Source organism: Pleurodeles waltl, chromosome 5, assembly GCF_031143425.1.
Source record: "Pleurodeles waltl isolate 20211129_DDA chromosome 5, aPleWal1.hap1.20221129, whole genome shotgun sequence".
In the NCBI taxonomy this organism is placed as follows: domain Eukaryota; kingdom Metazoa; phylum Chordata; class Amphibia; order Caudata; family Salamandridae; genus Pleurodeles; species Pleurodeles waltl.
In genome coordinates, this window is record NC_090444.1 from 1774013009 (window position 1) to 1774031231 (window position 18223).

Below are 18223 nucleotides of genomic sequence, written 5' to 3' on the forward strand. Positions count from 1 at the left end.
GTGAATCTTGGCACTAAATAATAGGTGTTTATTGTTACCCAACTCAATGCTACTCATTTTATCAACCTCAGAAGGATGTATGGCCGAGTGGACCCTCTCGGATTTGAACCTGTAGTCACCACATTTGCTTAATTTTTTAATGCAAAAGTGGCGCAAACTTACAAACTACAATTGTATTTTGTAAGTTTGCGCTGCTGTAACGTCAAAAAATTACGCAAATGTGGTGCAAAAAAATTATAAATATGGGCCTCAGTGCCTCTGATTGGGCGTGAGGCGGGCCCCAGCAGTGCAGTGAGGAGTCCAACCCTTAAGGTGGCCCCATGGAGCACCAAAGCAATGAATCTGTGCAATCTGGGAGGCTCCAGGGCCCCTTATCACATTCTGATGGAGGTGGGGGCATCATTTTGCGTTATGCCACTCTGGAAAGCCATACCAAACTCAAAGGGCCTGATTTATGAAAAGTTAGTGCCGCCTTTATGTCATTTTTTTATGCAACAGCGGCGCAAACTTACAAAATATTTGTATGTTTGCGCCACTTTAGCATCAGAAAAATGACGTAAAGGCGGCGCTAACTTTTCATAAATCAGGCCCTAAGTATCCCCCTTCCTTCCCTAATGCAGATTTGAAAGAAAAAAGAAGCAGCTTCAACTAAATTGTGGCACGTGGCAATTATGATGAATGTGAGATTTAAACCTGAAAGTGTGCTTTTCTGACTGAACCTTTCCACTGAAAGTGCGTTTAAAATGCAGCATATGTAGCAGAAGCATGAGCTTTCCCTGTAGCTGAGCTCCGCTTTAGGACCTTATGAGATCATAAAACTTGGGCAAACTCGGTGGGATCTTGGCAACTTTTTGTGCTTTGCTAATCCATTTACCCACCCTCATTTGGGTGCTAAGCCTCTCCTGAAATATCTTTTTTACTTTTATTTCGAGGGAGGCCGCACTTTTAGAACAAGCACCTAGGTGGCTAATATCTTACTCAGACTTACAGAGAACTAAATCCTTCAAAGGTTTTCTGGTAAGGTTTATTACACAGCGTCACCTTGTGTAAGGCAGCATTTGTGTTGCTCAAGGCAGCTCCACTGTTTCTGGTGACCGTGGGGCACCAATTCAGCCTCTGAAAATCCCTTAACAACAAAGCAGTGGTCTTTGGTCTCGGGCTGGGATGAACAGAAGATATTGTGCAGTGACTGATCTGCACACTGGCCAACCTCAGATCAAGTCACAGCTCCCCCACTTAAACAAACTGTGATCCTACGCAGATAGCTTTACCTCACTGTGAACCAAACAAGCACTCACTTTTGTAAAGATTACTAGACTATAAAGCTGCTACATGTATACTAATAACATGTACCACACACTGCAAAACGAATTGTTGCTTGCCTCACTCCTGGCAACATTGTGAATGCATCTTTCCGAGTCAGTAAATATTAATTTTAATAAAAATCACTGTAATATACTAAATTAAGATACATACAACTTCTCTTTTAATGTTGAAGAGCCTTTTGACATATCTTCATAGCAGCCTTTCAGTGATGCACTTGCCTGTTCCTTCTAAGGCCCAGCTGCTATGTTGGATCTTAGTACTAAGCGAGGCATCCGGCTCATGTATGGAACCAACTCTTCGTATGAAGTTGCAGACCAGCTTTTCTCTAGTGGTTACATTTGCATTCCATGAACCCAATGAGAGAACCTCACTCGAGACTCCTCTAAACTCTGTATCCCTCCTTCTGATTGGTCCATTAATCCCAATTCACTGCAAATGTTTGTTGCCAAATTAGGGTTACTGCTTCTGTGAAATTACTTTTTGAACCCAGAGGTGTCCCTCCACAATACCTTGCAAAAATGTGTGTTGAGGAAGAAACACAATGTTCCGGGTTCAGCAGCTCAGACCAGTGGAAATCTTGTGGTCACAATGCATCATCCCCAATTGTGACTTTCATACCTTGTAATAATGCTGCAGTACCACACCCAAGGAAAACCGGTAATTCCCCAAGAGTATCACTACATCATGTCAGTAAAACGCTCACAATGAGCCCCTGTATGTTCTCTGGTCAACTTTTAAAGCTGGTCTCTAAGCGATAAAGAGGTCTCTCTGACTCTGTTTCAGGCACTCCACGCGATCACAACTCACACTGTCTTTTGGCACGATGGTATTCTTGAAGAAGGGCTGTTGTACGACAGTGAAGTCCTCACGCTCATTATAGCGCCCACTCTGAACCAGCGCCGCGGACTCTTCCTGCGAGGAGGCAGAAATGAAACATGGATGGTTAATGACAGGAACAACTTCCCCAACGATACATTAACAAAAGCATGGATCAAGTTTTTGTAGTGGAGGAGATTCCCCCATCACAGGGACACCCCCAACACACCTTTATGCCATGGTGCTGTAGATTCACAATTTTAGATCATCACATCCTATTCCTCCGAGGAGTAACACCCATAACAGCACTTTATGACCATTTACTTTTGGGGTTATAAGGAACCTCTGATACTAATGAGGTATATTCCTCTCTATTTACATTAACATTAGAAAAGTTCAATCCTTTAGACTACACATATGAAATAAGTGTAAATCCCAATAGATATGTAGAGTGAATGTTACATATCAATATCTGACCAGTTCCTTAAAAAGTTGTATAATGGCTTAAATTTCTAAATGAAATTATTCCAACAAGTGGTGATTATTAGCAATAGAAATGTATCATTTACTTTATGCCAACATTATACGAATAACTCTTGGGTACCTTCATTATGATAGTCAGCAATTTGTATTAATGTGAAATGCCTATTTACTATTAATGTGGATAAATATGAATATAAGCTTCTGCTTATTGTTTATACTGACACACAGCTCCTCGGGAAAGCATATTTTATTTTGAAACACGATGGCTTCATTTCTGTTCGATCCAATCTGCAGCAAAGGGTTGTCAACGTGAATCTCATTTCACCAAAATACCTGATGTAGTGCAAGTCACATCAAGCCAGTGCTGACATCCCACATCCCAGGGCTGACCTCTCCTCCCCAGGGGTTAATGTGTAAGAAAAGCAACAACAAAAAAGAAAGTGCCTGGGCCCTTCTCGGAGGCCACTGCAGCCTGCATCACCCACTGCCCCTCCCAGCACTGCCAGTGACGGGACCACCACACACACTAACCATCATACTCAAGGGTGACAAGTCAGACTACTCCAGGGCACCCAAAGCTATAATAATGACTTGAGCAGCAGATAATCCTTTTTTAAATTTGTATTGACTTATTAAAACTGTTGTTGTGCTCATCTCAAAATTAGACAGACAGCCCTACCATGTGGCAGACTATCCCTAGAGCCGGTGCTGACAATTAACTGTCGGTCCTGAGCAATGGAAAACACTGTCTCAAATTTATTTTTTTATATATATATTTTTAATGTCTACACTATCTGCAATAACACATATGGATCATATTAGTCATAACAAGACATGGCATTATTAATGTGTGGGCCAGTTTGGTCCAGTCGTCATGTACATCAATTTGTTCGAATAATACTGATATGATACCCAGCATAAACATAAGTTTTAGTCTCTTGTACAGTAGCGGCTGTTGCTAGTAAGGGGTGGGGGCAGTGCGTGGAGCAGGGGGTGTGGGAGGCAGCGTGCTAAGCAGGGGGCAATAAAAAAACGAACTTACCTGTTGTCTCCATGTGTCTCCGCTCCAGCCGCCTCTTGTCTTTTTCCTCTCTGCCCCTCCAATCCAGACGCGTCTTTCATGTTGTTACACAGCATGAAAGAAGTGCTGGGATTGGCCAGAGCGAGCAGAAATGCTGCTCAAGGAGGGAGTGGGACACTTTGCATGGTCTCCACCTGGTTGTACAACACAGCCAGATGGAGAGTTCTAAGTGTGCATGTCAGTTTCGCCGGCCTCTGACTGCCAGTCAAATTGACGTGTACCTAGAAGCGCCCCACCACCCCTCCTCCACTTGTTGACGTGGAAGATGCTGGCCCCGCCCCCTGCCTTACAAAAGCGGAAAAATAAACAGGTAATCAAAAATGTTATTATCCCTTTATATTTCTACTTTCAGCAGTGGGGCGATGCTCCTCCGCCATAGCAGAGGGGCCGCCCCTGGCCTTGCAGTTAAACAAAAGAGAGGAAAGAAAAGAAAGAATACAACAGTGATTAACAATGCTATTAACCTTGCTTGTTCTCCCGCAACCATTTCACTTCCCGTATTTTCAGAAGAAATAATCACAATACCAAACCAGCCACCTAGTACAAACACCGTCTCAAATTAAGCACTGCTAACTTCTTAACAGCCTCATGGTTGCTCCTGAGGACCTACAAGAAAGTTGTGGAGTGACAGCTATGCGGCTCTTAGAAGCTTGTTCAGTTTCTTTTCCTGTTGCTGCCTTCATTACCGCTGAGACCAGGCATTTAAGGGCAAGGACAGTAAAGGTCAAGCCACGGGTAGCATCTTCCATGGTCCACGGATTCAAATCTGTGCTGTAATATCTACAAGCACCTCAGATGCTCCCGGTGTATCCATGGACCTAAGAATATGGAACCTGTGCTCAACCTGCAAGCAGGCCCTTCCATACATTACAAATTAACACAAGCAAACACACGTATCATCTAGGTGCTGCAAGACCTGAGAGAACGGCAGGCCTGCTGTCCAACCTGTTGTAGTGTCACCACAGCATAAGAAATGATAATCCCCAACAACAACTCTGGTCCACAGCACAAAAGCCCATATAAAGTCATCTTACGCAGCACCAAAAGGCGCTGTGATGACATTCTTGTGGCAGATTGTGTGCTATACAAGTGCTAATTAATAATAATGTGTTTCTGACGTCACTTTCATTCCTGTTTGCAAGTCTCTGAGTCATGAGTGGGGCGGGAATACCACCGCAAGGGTGGGAGAGGGGTGACCAACGCACAGAAGGGGTGATTGTGGCTTCAGGAGTGCTCAGAGAATGTAAACCCTGATGAAGACCCATTTATCCATGAATATGGGCACGAGCCACAACATTCAAGACAGGGGTTATGTTTACAGTTGATATCTACACCTTCAATCTCTGTGTTTGTTCTCTTTCCGACCTGTTCTTACTATGCAGAGTTCGTCAGGTACAACCTGCAAAAATGTTCACAGGGCAAAATTACAGCTGAAACCGGAATGTCCCATTGAGCGCAAACACTATTTCAGCCCAATTAGATACTTGTTGACTAACTCTGAAGAAGTGACTTAAACATAATCAGTAATTTAGGTAATATTTCGAAACAGAACAGGTAAGAGCTGCAGTGGTTACATATGTGCTGCTGCTTACAGTTTTTGGGGGTGCACTTGACACCTGTGTGATGTAACCGCTCTCACTACAGATCTTTTATAAATTAATTGTCTCTAGGTTTTGTCTGGTCAATGCCATGGTACTATCAAGAAAGAATGAATGATGGCCGTTCAGTGGGATTCACAGGTTGTGTGATGTCACTTCCTGTGATGTCATATGGACCAAAGGGCATGTGATATCACTTCAGGGACAAGTCAGTGAGTCAAGTTAAAATATATTTTACTTTTAAAAATAAGAAAAACAAAGCACATATTAAAAACTGTGGTGACCCCCTGAGTAATGCTCTTTAGATGGTGTGGGGTGTCGATGATGCAGGCTTGTTGTAAGAGATAAAGAGACCAAGAGGGTGGTAGCCAAGAGCAAAGTCCAGCTTATCTGTTACTCCAATTTTCCTCTGGTGCTCCCATTTTTACAGTGGCGGAGCACTGGAACAGTGGTGACTTAGGAGAGACAATAAAATATGGAACAGCGGCATACCGCTATATTTGAAGTGATCCACCATGCAGGTCAAATTGCACTCACCATGATCCCAACACTGGCTGATTATCAAGTTGTATTGTACAAGAGGGAAAACAGGTATGAAAACAGATCTTACCTGAAAATTACGATTGACTATCTTCATCTCAGTTAATTCTGGAGAACCCTCTCTTGATTTGATGAAACATGGGCAGGCATTCCTGTAAACAATATAAAGGTAGTCAATTAGGCGATCACACGGATGCTTAACAGCACAGGCTTACAGTGCCTTTGATGGTTTTATACCTCAGCATTAATCACTGTCAGAGGGTAAAGAGTAAAATGAGGAGGGGGTGTGTCTATTTCTGATTCTATGCTTCTGTGAGACCTGGGTGTTGCACTTTGGTACTCTGTACATTGATTAATATCGGTTCATTCTAAAAGCGCTTATAGAAATTCAGACTGACAGACCTCTTCCTAATTCCCTCTTTGGATTCAACCATCCTACTATTTAAGACTATAAGCTTGGTCACTGGGGACTGCTGGCTACCACATCCTATGTATTTCATCCTCTCCAATAGTCACAAGCTAGCCAATGCCCTGCTAGCAATGGAAACATAATTTTACTCACTAATTCTATGTTCCTGATGAATGCTCAGGATATCTTTGCATTTGAGCTGAAACATTATGTTGCCATCTATTTATAAACATGAATGAGTGACATTAACATAAAGAATTGTCAGGAAGCATAAACAGATTATATATTGTGCCAATGAATACTGGTTTTACGGGAGATCACTGTTTTTTGGTAGATTTTAATATATTCTGGTTCATTACCATGAAGTTGCACGCTTTTTATGGGTCACACTGATCACGTTGATGTTTGGATGTCCTTATGTCACCTTGAAATAATTGCTCAGGCATACTGCTAACATGACTATATAAAGTTCTATGTAGAGTATTAAGTACTGATTTTTTCGGACACATCTTGATAATAAATAATGTTCTTATAAGATGTAAGTAAATACCAATAGTATTGTAAATAGTACTAATTTAGACCCAAGAATAAGAACATAAACTATTTGTCTTGAACGCTTTTATGTGATGTGATACTGCTCAGCCATGTTGATGTTAGAACCATAATAAACACAAAAAAATATCTGTGTGTGGAAACCTTCCTAACTCAATCATCAAATGTATCAGGTCACACAAGTAACATGAGATTGCCATGAAACTTTATATTTTGAGCCGTGTACCATCTTAAGTACTGGGTTCCACATGCCGATCAAAGATTCAGGGCCTCATTCTGACCCTGGCGGACGGCGGAGGCCGTCCGCCAGGGTATCGCCGCTGAATGACCGCACCGCGGTCAAAAGACCGCGGCGGCCATTCAGACATTTCCTCTGGGCCGGCGGGCGCTCTCCAAAAGAGCGCCCGCCGGCCCAGAGGAAATGCCCCTGCAACGAGGACGCCGGCTCAGAATTGAGCCGGCGTAGTTGCAGGGGTGCGACGGGTGCAGTTGCACCCGTCGCGTATTTCAGTGTCTGCTTAGCAGACACTGAAATACTTTTCGGGGCCCTCTTACGGGGGCCCCTGCCGTGCCCATGCCCCTGGCATGGGCACGGCAGGGGCCCCCAGGGGCCCCGCGGCACCCCCTACCGCCATCCTGTTCCTGGCGGGCGAACCGCCAGGAACAGGATGGCGGTAGGGGGTGTCAGAATCCCCCATGGCGGCGCAGCAAACTGCGCCGCCATGGGGGATTCTAAGGGCAGCGGTAAACCGGCGGGAGACCGCCGGTTTGCCTCTTCTGACCGCGGCCGAACCGCCGCGGTCAGAATGCCCTGCGGGGCACCGCCGGCCTGTCGGCGGTGCTCCCGCCGACCCTGGCCCCGGCGGTCTTAGACCGCCGGGGTCAGAATGACCCCCTCAGTCTCCCTCCTCCTGAGTGGAAGAGGTGAGTTGCATCTAGGATACTTCACACCTCTTAAAAGAAGCCAATAGGCAGAGCATGATGCCTCAGGGGCACCTGGGGCCAAATAATAAAACAGCACGGGTGGTGCTCTCTGTCGGTCACAGATTGTGTAATGCTAACACCTCTTTCTGATAACTTTGCATTTTTAATGCCTTCGAAGGAGGTTGTACTCCCGGCTTCAGTGGTTTAGGTAACGGATGCCTAAGGATATTTTTTCTGCCCCTCATTGTCTTTGCCCATTAGGATGAAAATTGTCAGCAGGACAGCAATTGCTATTTGGCTATTGTGCTCTGTGTCTTGTGCATGGTGATAGTACTTTGTAATTCAAAGTGGAACCACCTTTTTATAACCTCTGTTTCCTTAATGGGCCATTTCCCAATCCAAGATGGATGTCATTGACGTTGATGATCCTTCACGTCTGGGTTGAAAGTGGTTCCCACAGTATTTAAACTGGAGCGACCTTCTAGTCTATGCCTGAAAACATCCTTCTAATCTATACTTCTCACGGTCCATAGTTGCTAGGCTCTTCTGCTGCCCACTAGTTCACTCACCCAACCCCCTTCCCATGTTTGCACCATTTGTATGTTTTCGTGCCCTATCTTCGGTTCTTGTGTAGTGCTTGCTACTTAACTCACTCTAGGTATTCTTGCAGCCTCACCAGTAGAAGCCTTTCTCAAGCTTCCACAAGTGGTCCTTAGGATTAATAGTGGTACTAGTAATGGTGGGACAAATGCTGGTAAATGTATCTGTCTTTGGATTACTTTGAATACTGACAAGTGTTTATTGTGATAGTAATCAAATCCTTACTTTAAAGGAACTGTTGTGACCCTGACTTACTTAACGGAGCTTCCTGGTCTACGTTGTTTTCTCCATCTTCCCTAACTCGGTTTCCCCTTAATCCTACAACTAAACGTCTGCAATACAAACAGGGTTAAGGGCATTAGAAATTGGGAGGCTGGCGGATGATCTGTGCAGTTTATGTGAAGGAAGTGGGATAGGGAGGTAGTAAGCGGAAGGCATAGAGGTAGTCTTCATTACTACAGCCTCTTCCACCGAAGGAACTTGGGGTGATCTAGAGTTTGGTGGACAGAATACTCTGATGCAAAAACACCTGAGTATCCTATCAGCCAAACTCACAGCCTACCGGCTTCATCTAGAGATGGATAGACATCAACCTTCTCTTGTCGGAGCCCCGTGGCTCACTTGATGTAAAGCTACCTCTGGTAGCCTAATAGAGTAGGTGGTCATTGGAGTAAAGTCATCACACACCTCCCACTCTATTTAGAGTGGATGGCCTTTTTTTCTGACTGTCAACAACAAAAGGCAACTCATAACTTGAAATAAATGCACATTCTAAACATATAGGAAAAAACTTTTGAGTGCTCATACACTGACACACATCGTTGCCTTGATATGTACTTCCGGGTTTACAATAGTAGACCCGTTTTAATAATGAACAAACAATTCAGTGGGGCACATCAACAATCAATGTCTAAACTATTATATTATCAAAATGAGATGACATGAGAGAATCTAGTATGATCAAACTAAATTGCTAGTTGATAAATCTTCCTTTTCTGAAATAAACAATAACTAACCAAAGAGAAAAACCATGTACTCATATAAAACTAACCAAACAGAAATGTCCATGCAAATAGAGAATTTTAATACAAAAGAATATATCATATTATACACATAGACATATAAACATATATACACAACATGTAGAAAAAGAATGAAAAGCCATCAGCCTACACATAAACATATAAACATATATACACAAAATGTAGAAAAAGAATGAAAAGCCATCAGCCGACACGTGTTTCGTCCTGACTGGACTTCTTCAAGGCTTTATTTGCTTCTATGTCCGTATAATCATATACCATTTATCATCCTCTGTTTTAATCATAATCAGTCACTTCCTTGCTGTCTTAAAAATGAATCTAAATTACAGGAACCGTAAACCTCATGTATTGAGGAACCAACTATATGCCTCTCTCCCTGTTCTTAAATCTCGTCCCTGTTCTATTTCCCGATGTATCTCAGCGAGAGCATCGAGGGCCTCTGTACCTCGTCTCACTCTCCCCGACTTTTCCAAAGGAAGTGTACATTTTTCTACATGTTGTGTATATATGTTTATATGTCTATGTGTATAATATGATATATTCTTTTGTATTAAAATTCTCTATTTGCATGGACATTTCTGTTTGGTTAGTTTTATATGAGTACATGGTTTTTCTCTTTGGTTAGTTATTGTTTATTTCAGAAAAGGAAGATTTATCAACTAGCAATTTAGTTTGATCATACTAGATTCTCTCATGTCATCTCATTTTGATAATATAATTTTTTTCTGACTGTCACTGCCATGACGGTAAAGGACAAAATAAAATGATGACCCACAACACCATAGGAGAAAACTCCCAGGGTATGGGGGTCATTAGTTGTTTGTTATTCAGTTAGAAGCTCCCACTTTGGGAGTTTGCTTTTAAGAAACAAAAAATGTTGAAAGTTTGATGGATGGCTCTCAAAACCATCTGTCAGGATGGCGGGAGTTAAGTCCTCCACCAGCCCAACGGATGGCCATCCATCCTTCAGGGTCCAAATCAGGCCCTTAGAATTGAAGCTGTAACTCAAAGTTCAGCTCTAGCTGATGGCATCAATCATTAATAAACTGAGTAGGCAATGATCAGTTCAGGAGAGGTTTGGGAGACTGAGATATCAAGCACTGGCAATGCCAAAAGGTCTGGGCTTAATGTGCTGATCCATACAGTGCATGAACATTAAAGCAAGACAAATTGAAGAAACAAAAGGTTTTCTATTTTAAAGGCTTACTTGCCTTCAGCACAGCTCTATTTGTGTTCCTATAACACAGAAAAAAGGAAAGACTCTAATGAAGGCTGTCTTCCCACATGCCATTTATTTGTCATAGAAGCCAAGGGAGCCTTCATTACAGACAGGCTTTTGTTTCTAGGTTTAAAGGTATGCACCTTCTGTTCTCACCTCCGTAACACTGCTAGAAGTGGACTGTTTATCCAGCAGAGTACAGCACCTCACAACTGTCTCCCAGGGCGGAAAGAAAACCAGCACCTCCGGCCCTGGTGGGACTACTGATATGCTGCCAGGAGGAAATGGCAGGTAGAAGTTTGCATTTGTACAACACTAAAATAGTATGCAGCCAGATTTTGTCAGCACGTTATGGACATCTTGCCCTACCCTGCACCGTGGTCTTGAATGATGGCAATGCCTCGAAATGTGGTAGCGGACCTGTCATCGTTGACTGAGCTGCCACATGATCTCGGTGCATTCCCCCACCCCGTATTAGATATCTTAGTGGGTTTACCACTTGTTGCACATATAATAGGGTGACTGAGCACCAGGAGGTTTAGATGAAAGTTGCATTACCATTCTCCTTATAGTCAGTGCCTTTAGAGCAAGTGTTCTGGAACAGAGTGTAAATCACGTGTCATTTTCATCTTCTTGAAAATTACAGTAAACTGGACAATGCAGTGTTATGCCTAGTCATCTAATGCGGCCTGGCTACTGCCCATTACCATGTGCCCAGGACTGTCTTACATTGCATCAGCGGAAGAGTGCACACAACACAAGACCTATCTTTCCTCACCAGACTCCACTGGAGATGCCAATAGGTTTACTAGCCACATGCAGCTTTGTCACACAGTTGCAAGACACCTCCTGCAAAACCATTAGCATCCACCATTGGCAAAGGCAACTAGCAACACAGATCCATATGGAACAGGCCACAAGATTCAATTCCCTCTCAGGATCACATGGACTGTGATTTACCTATGTGACTCCCAGCATGCCAGACATTGAAAATGTTGTGGCATTCAGAACTGCATGACATAAAATAACATCAGTACCACAGTAAGGTCACCCAAGGCCCCGGGTACTGGCTCAGTGTTCTGCCTCTCTCTCAAGGCTCACAGTGAAGGCTTCTCAATGTAGGCTACATTTCTCAGTAGGGTGACAGAACACTCCTGATGTTCCAGGATTACACTACTGGCAAAGCAGGTGGTCAGTGCACTGAACGTGTGTTCTACGTCAGTCTCAATGCTGACCTGCAAACCCACAATTGTGGCGAGTGGCGCATCGCTTGGCTTTATTTTGGACAAAAAAACGTAACCATCAAGCACACAACAAAGCTATAGAAAAAGGGTATCTGATTTTCAACTCAAGCTCCCATGTGTTAGCAAACACTGTATCCCAGACACTGGCTTTAATGATGAAGGGCCACATGTAGGAAACTCCGAGATTGCGACTCGGAAATTGCGAGACTGTCCGACTCGCAATTTCCGAGTCGCAATCTTGGATGCAGAACGGTGCCTCAGACACCGTCTGCGACTTGCTATGGGGTCGCAAAGACCCACCTCATCAATATTCATGAGGTGGGTCGCATTTTGCGACCCCATAGCGAGTCCCTGCACTCACAGGGATGTGGCCTGCTGAAGTCAGCAGACCTCCATGTCTGTGACTGCTTTTTAAATAAAGCTGTTTTTTTTTTTTTCATTTTGCAGCCCGTTTTCCTTAAAGGAAAACGGGTTGCAAAATGAAAAAACTTCCGAAACCATTTAGTTTCGTTTTTTCAGAGTAGGCAGTGTTCCATAGGACCAGTGCCTGCTCTGAAAAAATATTTTTATCGACATTCACAAAGGGGAAAGGGTCCCGTGGGGACCCCTTCCCTTTTGCGAATGAGTTACCACCAGTGTGACACTGGTGGTAACTGCAAGTTGCTTTGCGACCGCATTCGGTGTCACAAAGCAATTCTGAATTGCGATGCGAGTCGCAAATAGGAAGGGAACACCCCTTCCTATTTGCGAGTCGCATTCCCAAATTGCGAGTCGGTACCGAATCGTAATTTGTGAATGTGCATCGCGTTAGGCCGTTTGCATGGCGCAAACTGCGATTTTCGCAGTTTGCGTCATGCAAACGGCTTGCTACATCTGGCCCGAAATCCCTTGCCATTTCTAAACTAGATTACAGCTACTCCTTACTCACAGGTATTCCCAAACTGCACTTAGTTCCCCTTAATAGAACCCTACGTGGCCGTGGCAACAAGAAAATTCAACATCTCACCTATTCTGGACTCTCTGAAATGGTTACCCATAAAAGCGAGAACTGTTTATGTCCTTGCCCTCATCACACATGAAGCTGTGTTTTTCAGAACTCCCAATAACCAGCATGAAAATTGGCCATAGCCAGGGAAACCGGATCCTTTAAAGCAAGCATAACCCCCTTCTGGAAGCGCAAGTTTTCGAGAAAGAGAATACACTTAGGGCCAGATGTAGCAAAAAAATATTTTGCGACTTGCAAATTGCGAGTCACAGCGACTCGCAATTTGCAACTCGCAAAATATTATGCAGAAAGGTGTCTCAGACACCTTCTGCGACTCGCTGTGGGGTCGCAAAGACCCACCTCATGAATATTTGTGAGGTGGGTCGCAATTTGCGACCTCATAGCGAGTCCCTGCACTCACAGGGATGGTGGCCTGCTGGAGACAGCAGACCTCCATGTATGTGACTGCTTTTTTTAATAAAGCAGTTTTTTTTTTTTTTATTGCAGCCCGTTTTCCTTAAAGGAAAAGGAGTTGCAATTCAAAAAAATAATGAAACCATTTGGTTTCATTTTTTCGGAATAGGCAGTGGTCCGTTTTTCTCTGAAAAAATATTTTCAGCGACATTCACAATGGTGAAGGGGTCCCATGGGGACCCCTTCCCGTTTGCGAATGCGTTACCAACCACTTCAAGTGGATGGTAACTGCGAGTTGGTTTGCGACCGCTTTCGCATCACAAAGCAACTCAGCATCGCGATGCGGTCGCAAATAGGAAGGGAACACCCCTTCCTATTTGCGAGTCGGAATCACATTTTGCGAGTCGGTACCGACTCGCAAAATGTGTCTCTGCATCGCGATGGCCGTTTTGCATGTCGCAAACTGCGTTTTTCGCAGTTTGCGACATGCAAAACAGTTGCTACATCTGGCCCTAAAACACTCCTTCTCAGGAAGTGCAGCCAGAATGTGGATCTCCAGCCCACCAGCCACCAGAACAGACTCATTCTTTCTTATTTCCAAGTGAGGGAGAATTTGCCCCTTTGCTATATTTTCAAGAGTTAGTCACTGTTGTTAAGAATTCTCTGACACCATTATTTTGGTATGCCTTGAATCACCCCATATGTAACTTTAGCGTTTAAGGACGCCAAAAAAGTTTACAGTGCTATATCATTGTTTAGAGTGCTACATCATTGTATGTTTTAGTGTTTATTGCATCCCCTGTTTACTTTTTGTATAAAATTGTTCTTTTGCAAATCAGTTTGCCACCCTTTGGGTCTTGTCCGTGCTACAAAAACGGTTATAAATGAATATAAAGACTGTGTTTTGGGTCCTTACGGTCTCAGCAAGGCGCAGCCCAGTGTTTGCCTTGAGATCTCTCGAAGCCCCTCGACCTCCAAAATCTGGACCATGTTCACGAAGGCGCGAGGCACCTGCAGAAATGCAGAATTAAAGAGGCGCAAACGTCAAGGTGTGAAGAAACCAGTGCTTAATTTGTGCTTGTTGTTTCCGGTGCGGAGCACCGGCACTTATTTCTGAGGGTCGACACTTAGTTTTCTGTCTCAAGCATTTACTGAGAGCAAGAGACACGTGGGAAAGACGGAGGAAAAGAAAAACGAAAAAGCGTCAGAAAGGGGAAAAGCAGGAAGCTGACAGAGTGAGCTGAAGGGGCAGGGAGTGGCTGTAAATGGTCTGAAGAGGCCCGAGGTGGCTTCAGGATTACGCTGCCTCAGTATTATGTGCTCACATTTTTAATTGTAGCAGCCGCGTGTTTAAGAGGAGAGTTTTGAGCGCCGGCCCCTTTTATTTACAAATTAAGCACTGGAAGAAACAAAGATTTTCAGTGCTCCAGAACACGTAGAAATTGCGGTGCTAGACTGCACCACAAACACTGAAAAAGGACAACATTTGGAATCTTTGAAAGTAATTTGATGCTGGTGTGGTGAGGCTGTTGCCTTACTTCATTTTATAGCCGGGCCGACCCTAACAGGGGGGTCACATGTTTCTGCTTCTAGGACCCTGCAGTTTTACTGAAGGGCCCCCAAAGGACATCATGCACCACTGCAAGATTCAAGCATTAATTATTGTTAATTCTGACTCATTCTGCAAGTTTGAGTCACAATGGGCTGCTTCAGAAAGGCGTTTATGAGAAGTGCAGGAGTACACTCGAACGTACCCCTACATGCCATTGTGATTCGTCCAACACCCCATTATTAAACGTGCAAAGAGGTTCCATTCCTAGTTGTCCTAATTGTTGGTTTTAGATCTTTTAGGGCCAAATCAGAATGCATGTAATAGAACGTGAAGGAGTACACCAGAAGCACTACTTTACATACTCCAAAAATTATTTGTGAATAGACACCACTGTCTGCCTTATCTTCGATTCTTCACAGCATCACTAGGCAGCCTTGGTTTTCAGGAACACTAGAGGCCTAAGAAATGGATTTATTGATTTGAGAGGCTCTTACCACTAAGCGCATGATGTAGGACAGTTAATGAAAGAATGTAAAGGACACGCTACAAAATGTTGCATCGAAGAAATAAAGAAGAGCAACATATACGGGGGAAAAACTGCCTTCCTGGGTAAGAGGGAGTTTTACAGAAATCAGGAGTTTATGGAAATGCCCAGAAATCCAGATATCTACAAATTGGGTGCAATTTTAGAGTTAACCCAACGAAAAAACTCTTAGGGCCAGGTGTACGACCTTTTGTTTTGCGACTCGCAATTTGGGATGCGTTTGGGAATCACAAATTGGGAGTCTCAAAACAAAATGTACAACATTGTTAAGTACACTGTTTGTGATTCCCAATGGGGTCGCAAATGACCCACCTCATCAATATTCATGAGGTAGGTCGCAATTTGCGACCCCATTGGGAATGGCTGCACTCACAGGGATGGTGGCCTGCTGGGGACAGCAGACCACCATGTCTGTGACTGCTTTTAAATAAAGCAGTTTTTTTTAAATGCAGCACATTTTCCTTAAAGGGAAATGGGATGCATTTCAAACAAAAAAATGCAAAGTATTCTTTTCATTTTTTCAGAGTAGGCAGTGGTCTGTGGGACGACTACCTGCTCTGAAAAAACATTTTCCCTTCCATTCACTAAGGGGAAGGGGTCCCTTGAAAACCCCTTCCAGTTTGCGAATGGGTTAGCATCAGTTTGTAATTGGTGTTAACTGCGATTGTTTTGAGAGCGCAATTGAGGTCACAAAACAATCCTACATGCCACTGCTACCGGCAGTTAGGAAGGGACGCCGTTGGAACGCCCCTTCCTAATTGCGACTTGCAATCCTATTTTTCGAGTCAGTGTTTGCATGCTGGCTCACAAAATAGGGATGGTACATTAGGAAAGGCCATTTTGCGGGCACAAAAGGTGAAAATCGCCTTTTGCGACTGCAAAATCGAGTCATGCATCGGGCCATTAGTGCCAACTGGAAATCGCAAGCACAGGTCATTGAGCACTATAGAATGGCGAACTTCATCCCAATTGTGAAATTCGAGTGCCCCCAAGTTAGCTCGCCATGTGCTCGGCAGTGTTTCTTTCAGAGTAGCTGTGCAAAGGAAGAGATCTGATTTGTAATCATATAGCACAAACCTGGGCAGGAGGCAGCAAAGCTCTATTCATAACATTGGGGTGATTATGGGATATGAATGTAATTGACACAAGCAGATCTTAAGGGGAATGTAGGCCAAGAGGAGAAGTCATTGCATGTCCCTTTGGATAACGGATACAATCAGACTCGCATCACTTTGATTAAGTGGGCAGCGGTGTGCAAGATACCAGTCACGGCTGATACCAGGAAGGGGTGAGGGGGTGGGATTCAAATAAAAAAAATATATACTTACCTCCCCTTCGTGATGCGTCGCTTCTCACCAGCCGCCTCTTCTTCTCTGTCCAACCAATCACGATGCTTCTTTCATGCTGTTACACAGCATGAAAGAAGTGCTGCGATTGGCCTTAGCTGGCAGAAATGCCGCTTAGGGGGAGAGTGGGTCACTGCGCTTGATCTCCATCTGGTTGTAAAATACAGCTAGGTGGAGAGTTTTTAAGTCCACGTCAGTTTGGCTGGCTTCAGCTGACATGTGCACTTACAAGTGCACATACCACTCCTCCTCCACTTGGAGTGGAGGAGGCTTGCCCCACCTGCCCTACGAAGGTTGAAAAATAAAGGGATAATACCATACTTTTACTATCCCTTTATTTTTCTGGTTTTCGTCAGTGGGGCGATGCTCCTCTGCCATAGCGGAGGGGCGGCCCCTGCAACATTCTCAACAGAAGGTTAGGACTGTGCAGGGGATGTTCAACAGTCTTGGATGCCAAGTAATAGTCACATCCCAGATTGCAAAGGACCAGTGTTTGGACAGTAGTTTTGAAACCATTGCTTAATGCACCTTTGTTCTAAGGAGAATGAAGGGCTAGGTTTCTTGGCAAAATTGTTCACAAGTCGATCATGAAGCTGAGTGATATTTCAATGGTGGAGACTCTGATGGTGAGGCTGTGCATGTGATCCATTCCTGAGCTGTGGTTTGTTTTGGCAGTGAGGGTAATTAGGATGATTACATTCTCCATCAAGTTCAGTTTGAGGTAGGCACTTGATGTTAAGGCTCGGATGAGGGACAGGAAGTCTTTGAGAGGAACAATTTAAGGTGTAGTTGTGTATAGGAATCTCATTGCTGGTGAGGAGGCAGGAACCAGGAAGAAGGATTTTAAGAGCTTCAGGCTTTGAGGAGTGGTTTGGAGTGGCTCCTAATAGAGTGGTTTTGTGATGGTAGATGGGGGATGTCATCACTGTATGTGGTGACTGTGAGGGCAGCAAAGATGCTTGTAAGATTTGCGATTGATAACCTCTTGAGGGTGGCCCATTAGGGTATGCTGCAAGGGAGAACTGGCTTATCATTGCAGCGCTCCATAGTCACTGGTAGCCACTGAGACATGGAAAAAGCCTTTTGGATATGTTTAAGGGGGAACTGGCCTGATTGTGCAGTGCCCTGGGGTCACTGGTGGCCACCGAGACATGGACAAGTTGGTGTCACATGAAGAGTTGGTTTGCATAAGTTCTGTAGTACAGTGTCACTGACTCTTATACAAGTTGACATTCTGTTGACTACAAAGTAATGGACTGCTTGGTTTTGATCCCTGTGTAGCTTGAATTTTTGCTTATGGCAAGTCTTACTTGGGCCAAGTAGAAGTAGCGTATAGAGATGTTCAAAGGTCTGTGAAGTATTTTGCAGCAAACATACAAAATGTGATGCAAGGAATGCTCACTATTTATCTAACCACCGGCAATCTCTGGGGTAGCATTCTAACTCATCATTCTTTTGCCCACCGTGAACCTCAGTTTGAACTCAGCCATATGCAAATCAGCCTTTAATCTGTTTCACTAGGGACAGCCCATCCTGAAGTGCCAAAC

The 18223-nt window shown here is 44.0% G+C and overlaps 1 protein-coding gene across 1 annotated transcript in view; it reads right to left on the reverse strand.

Annotated features, from left to right (window-relative positions):
- Positions 1 to 18223, reverse strand: part of PLB1 (phospholipase B1) — a 328328-nt gene that overhangs the window by 11124 nt on the left and 298981 nt on the right. Inside the window, exons 47-49 of the mRNA XM_069236215.1 lie at positions 14151 to 14245; positions 5915 to 5996; positions 2134 to 2238 (exon numbers count right to left, since the gene is read on the reverse strand). Coding sequence (XP_069092316.1) covers positions 2134 to 2238; positions 5915 to 5996; positions 14151 to 14245 — 282 coding nt within the window. The remainder of the gene's footprint in view (positions 1 to 2133; positions 2239 to 5914; positions 5997 to 14150; positions 14246 to 18223) is intronic.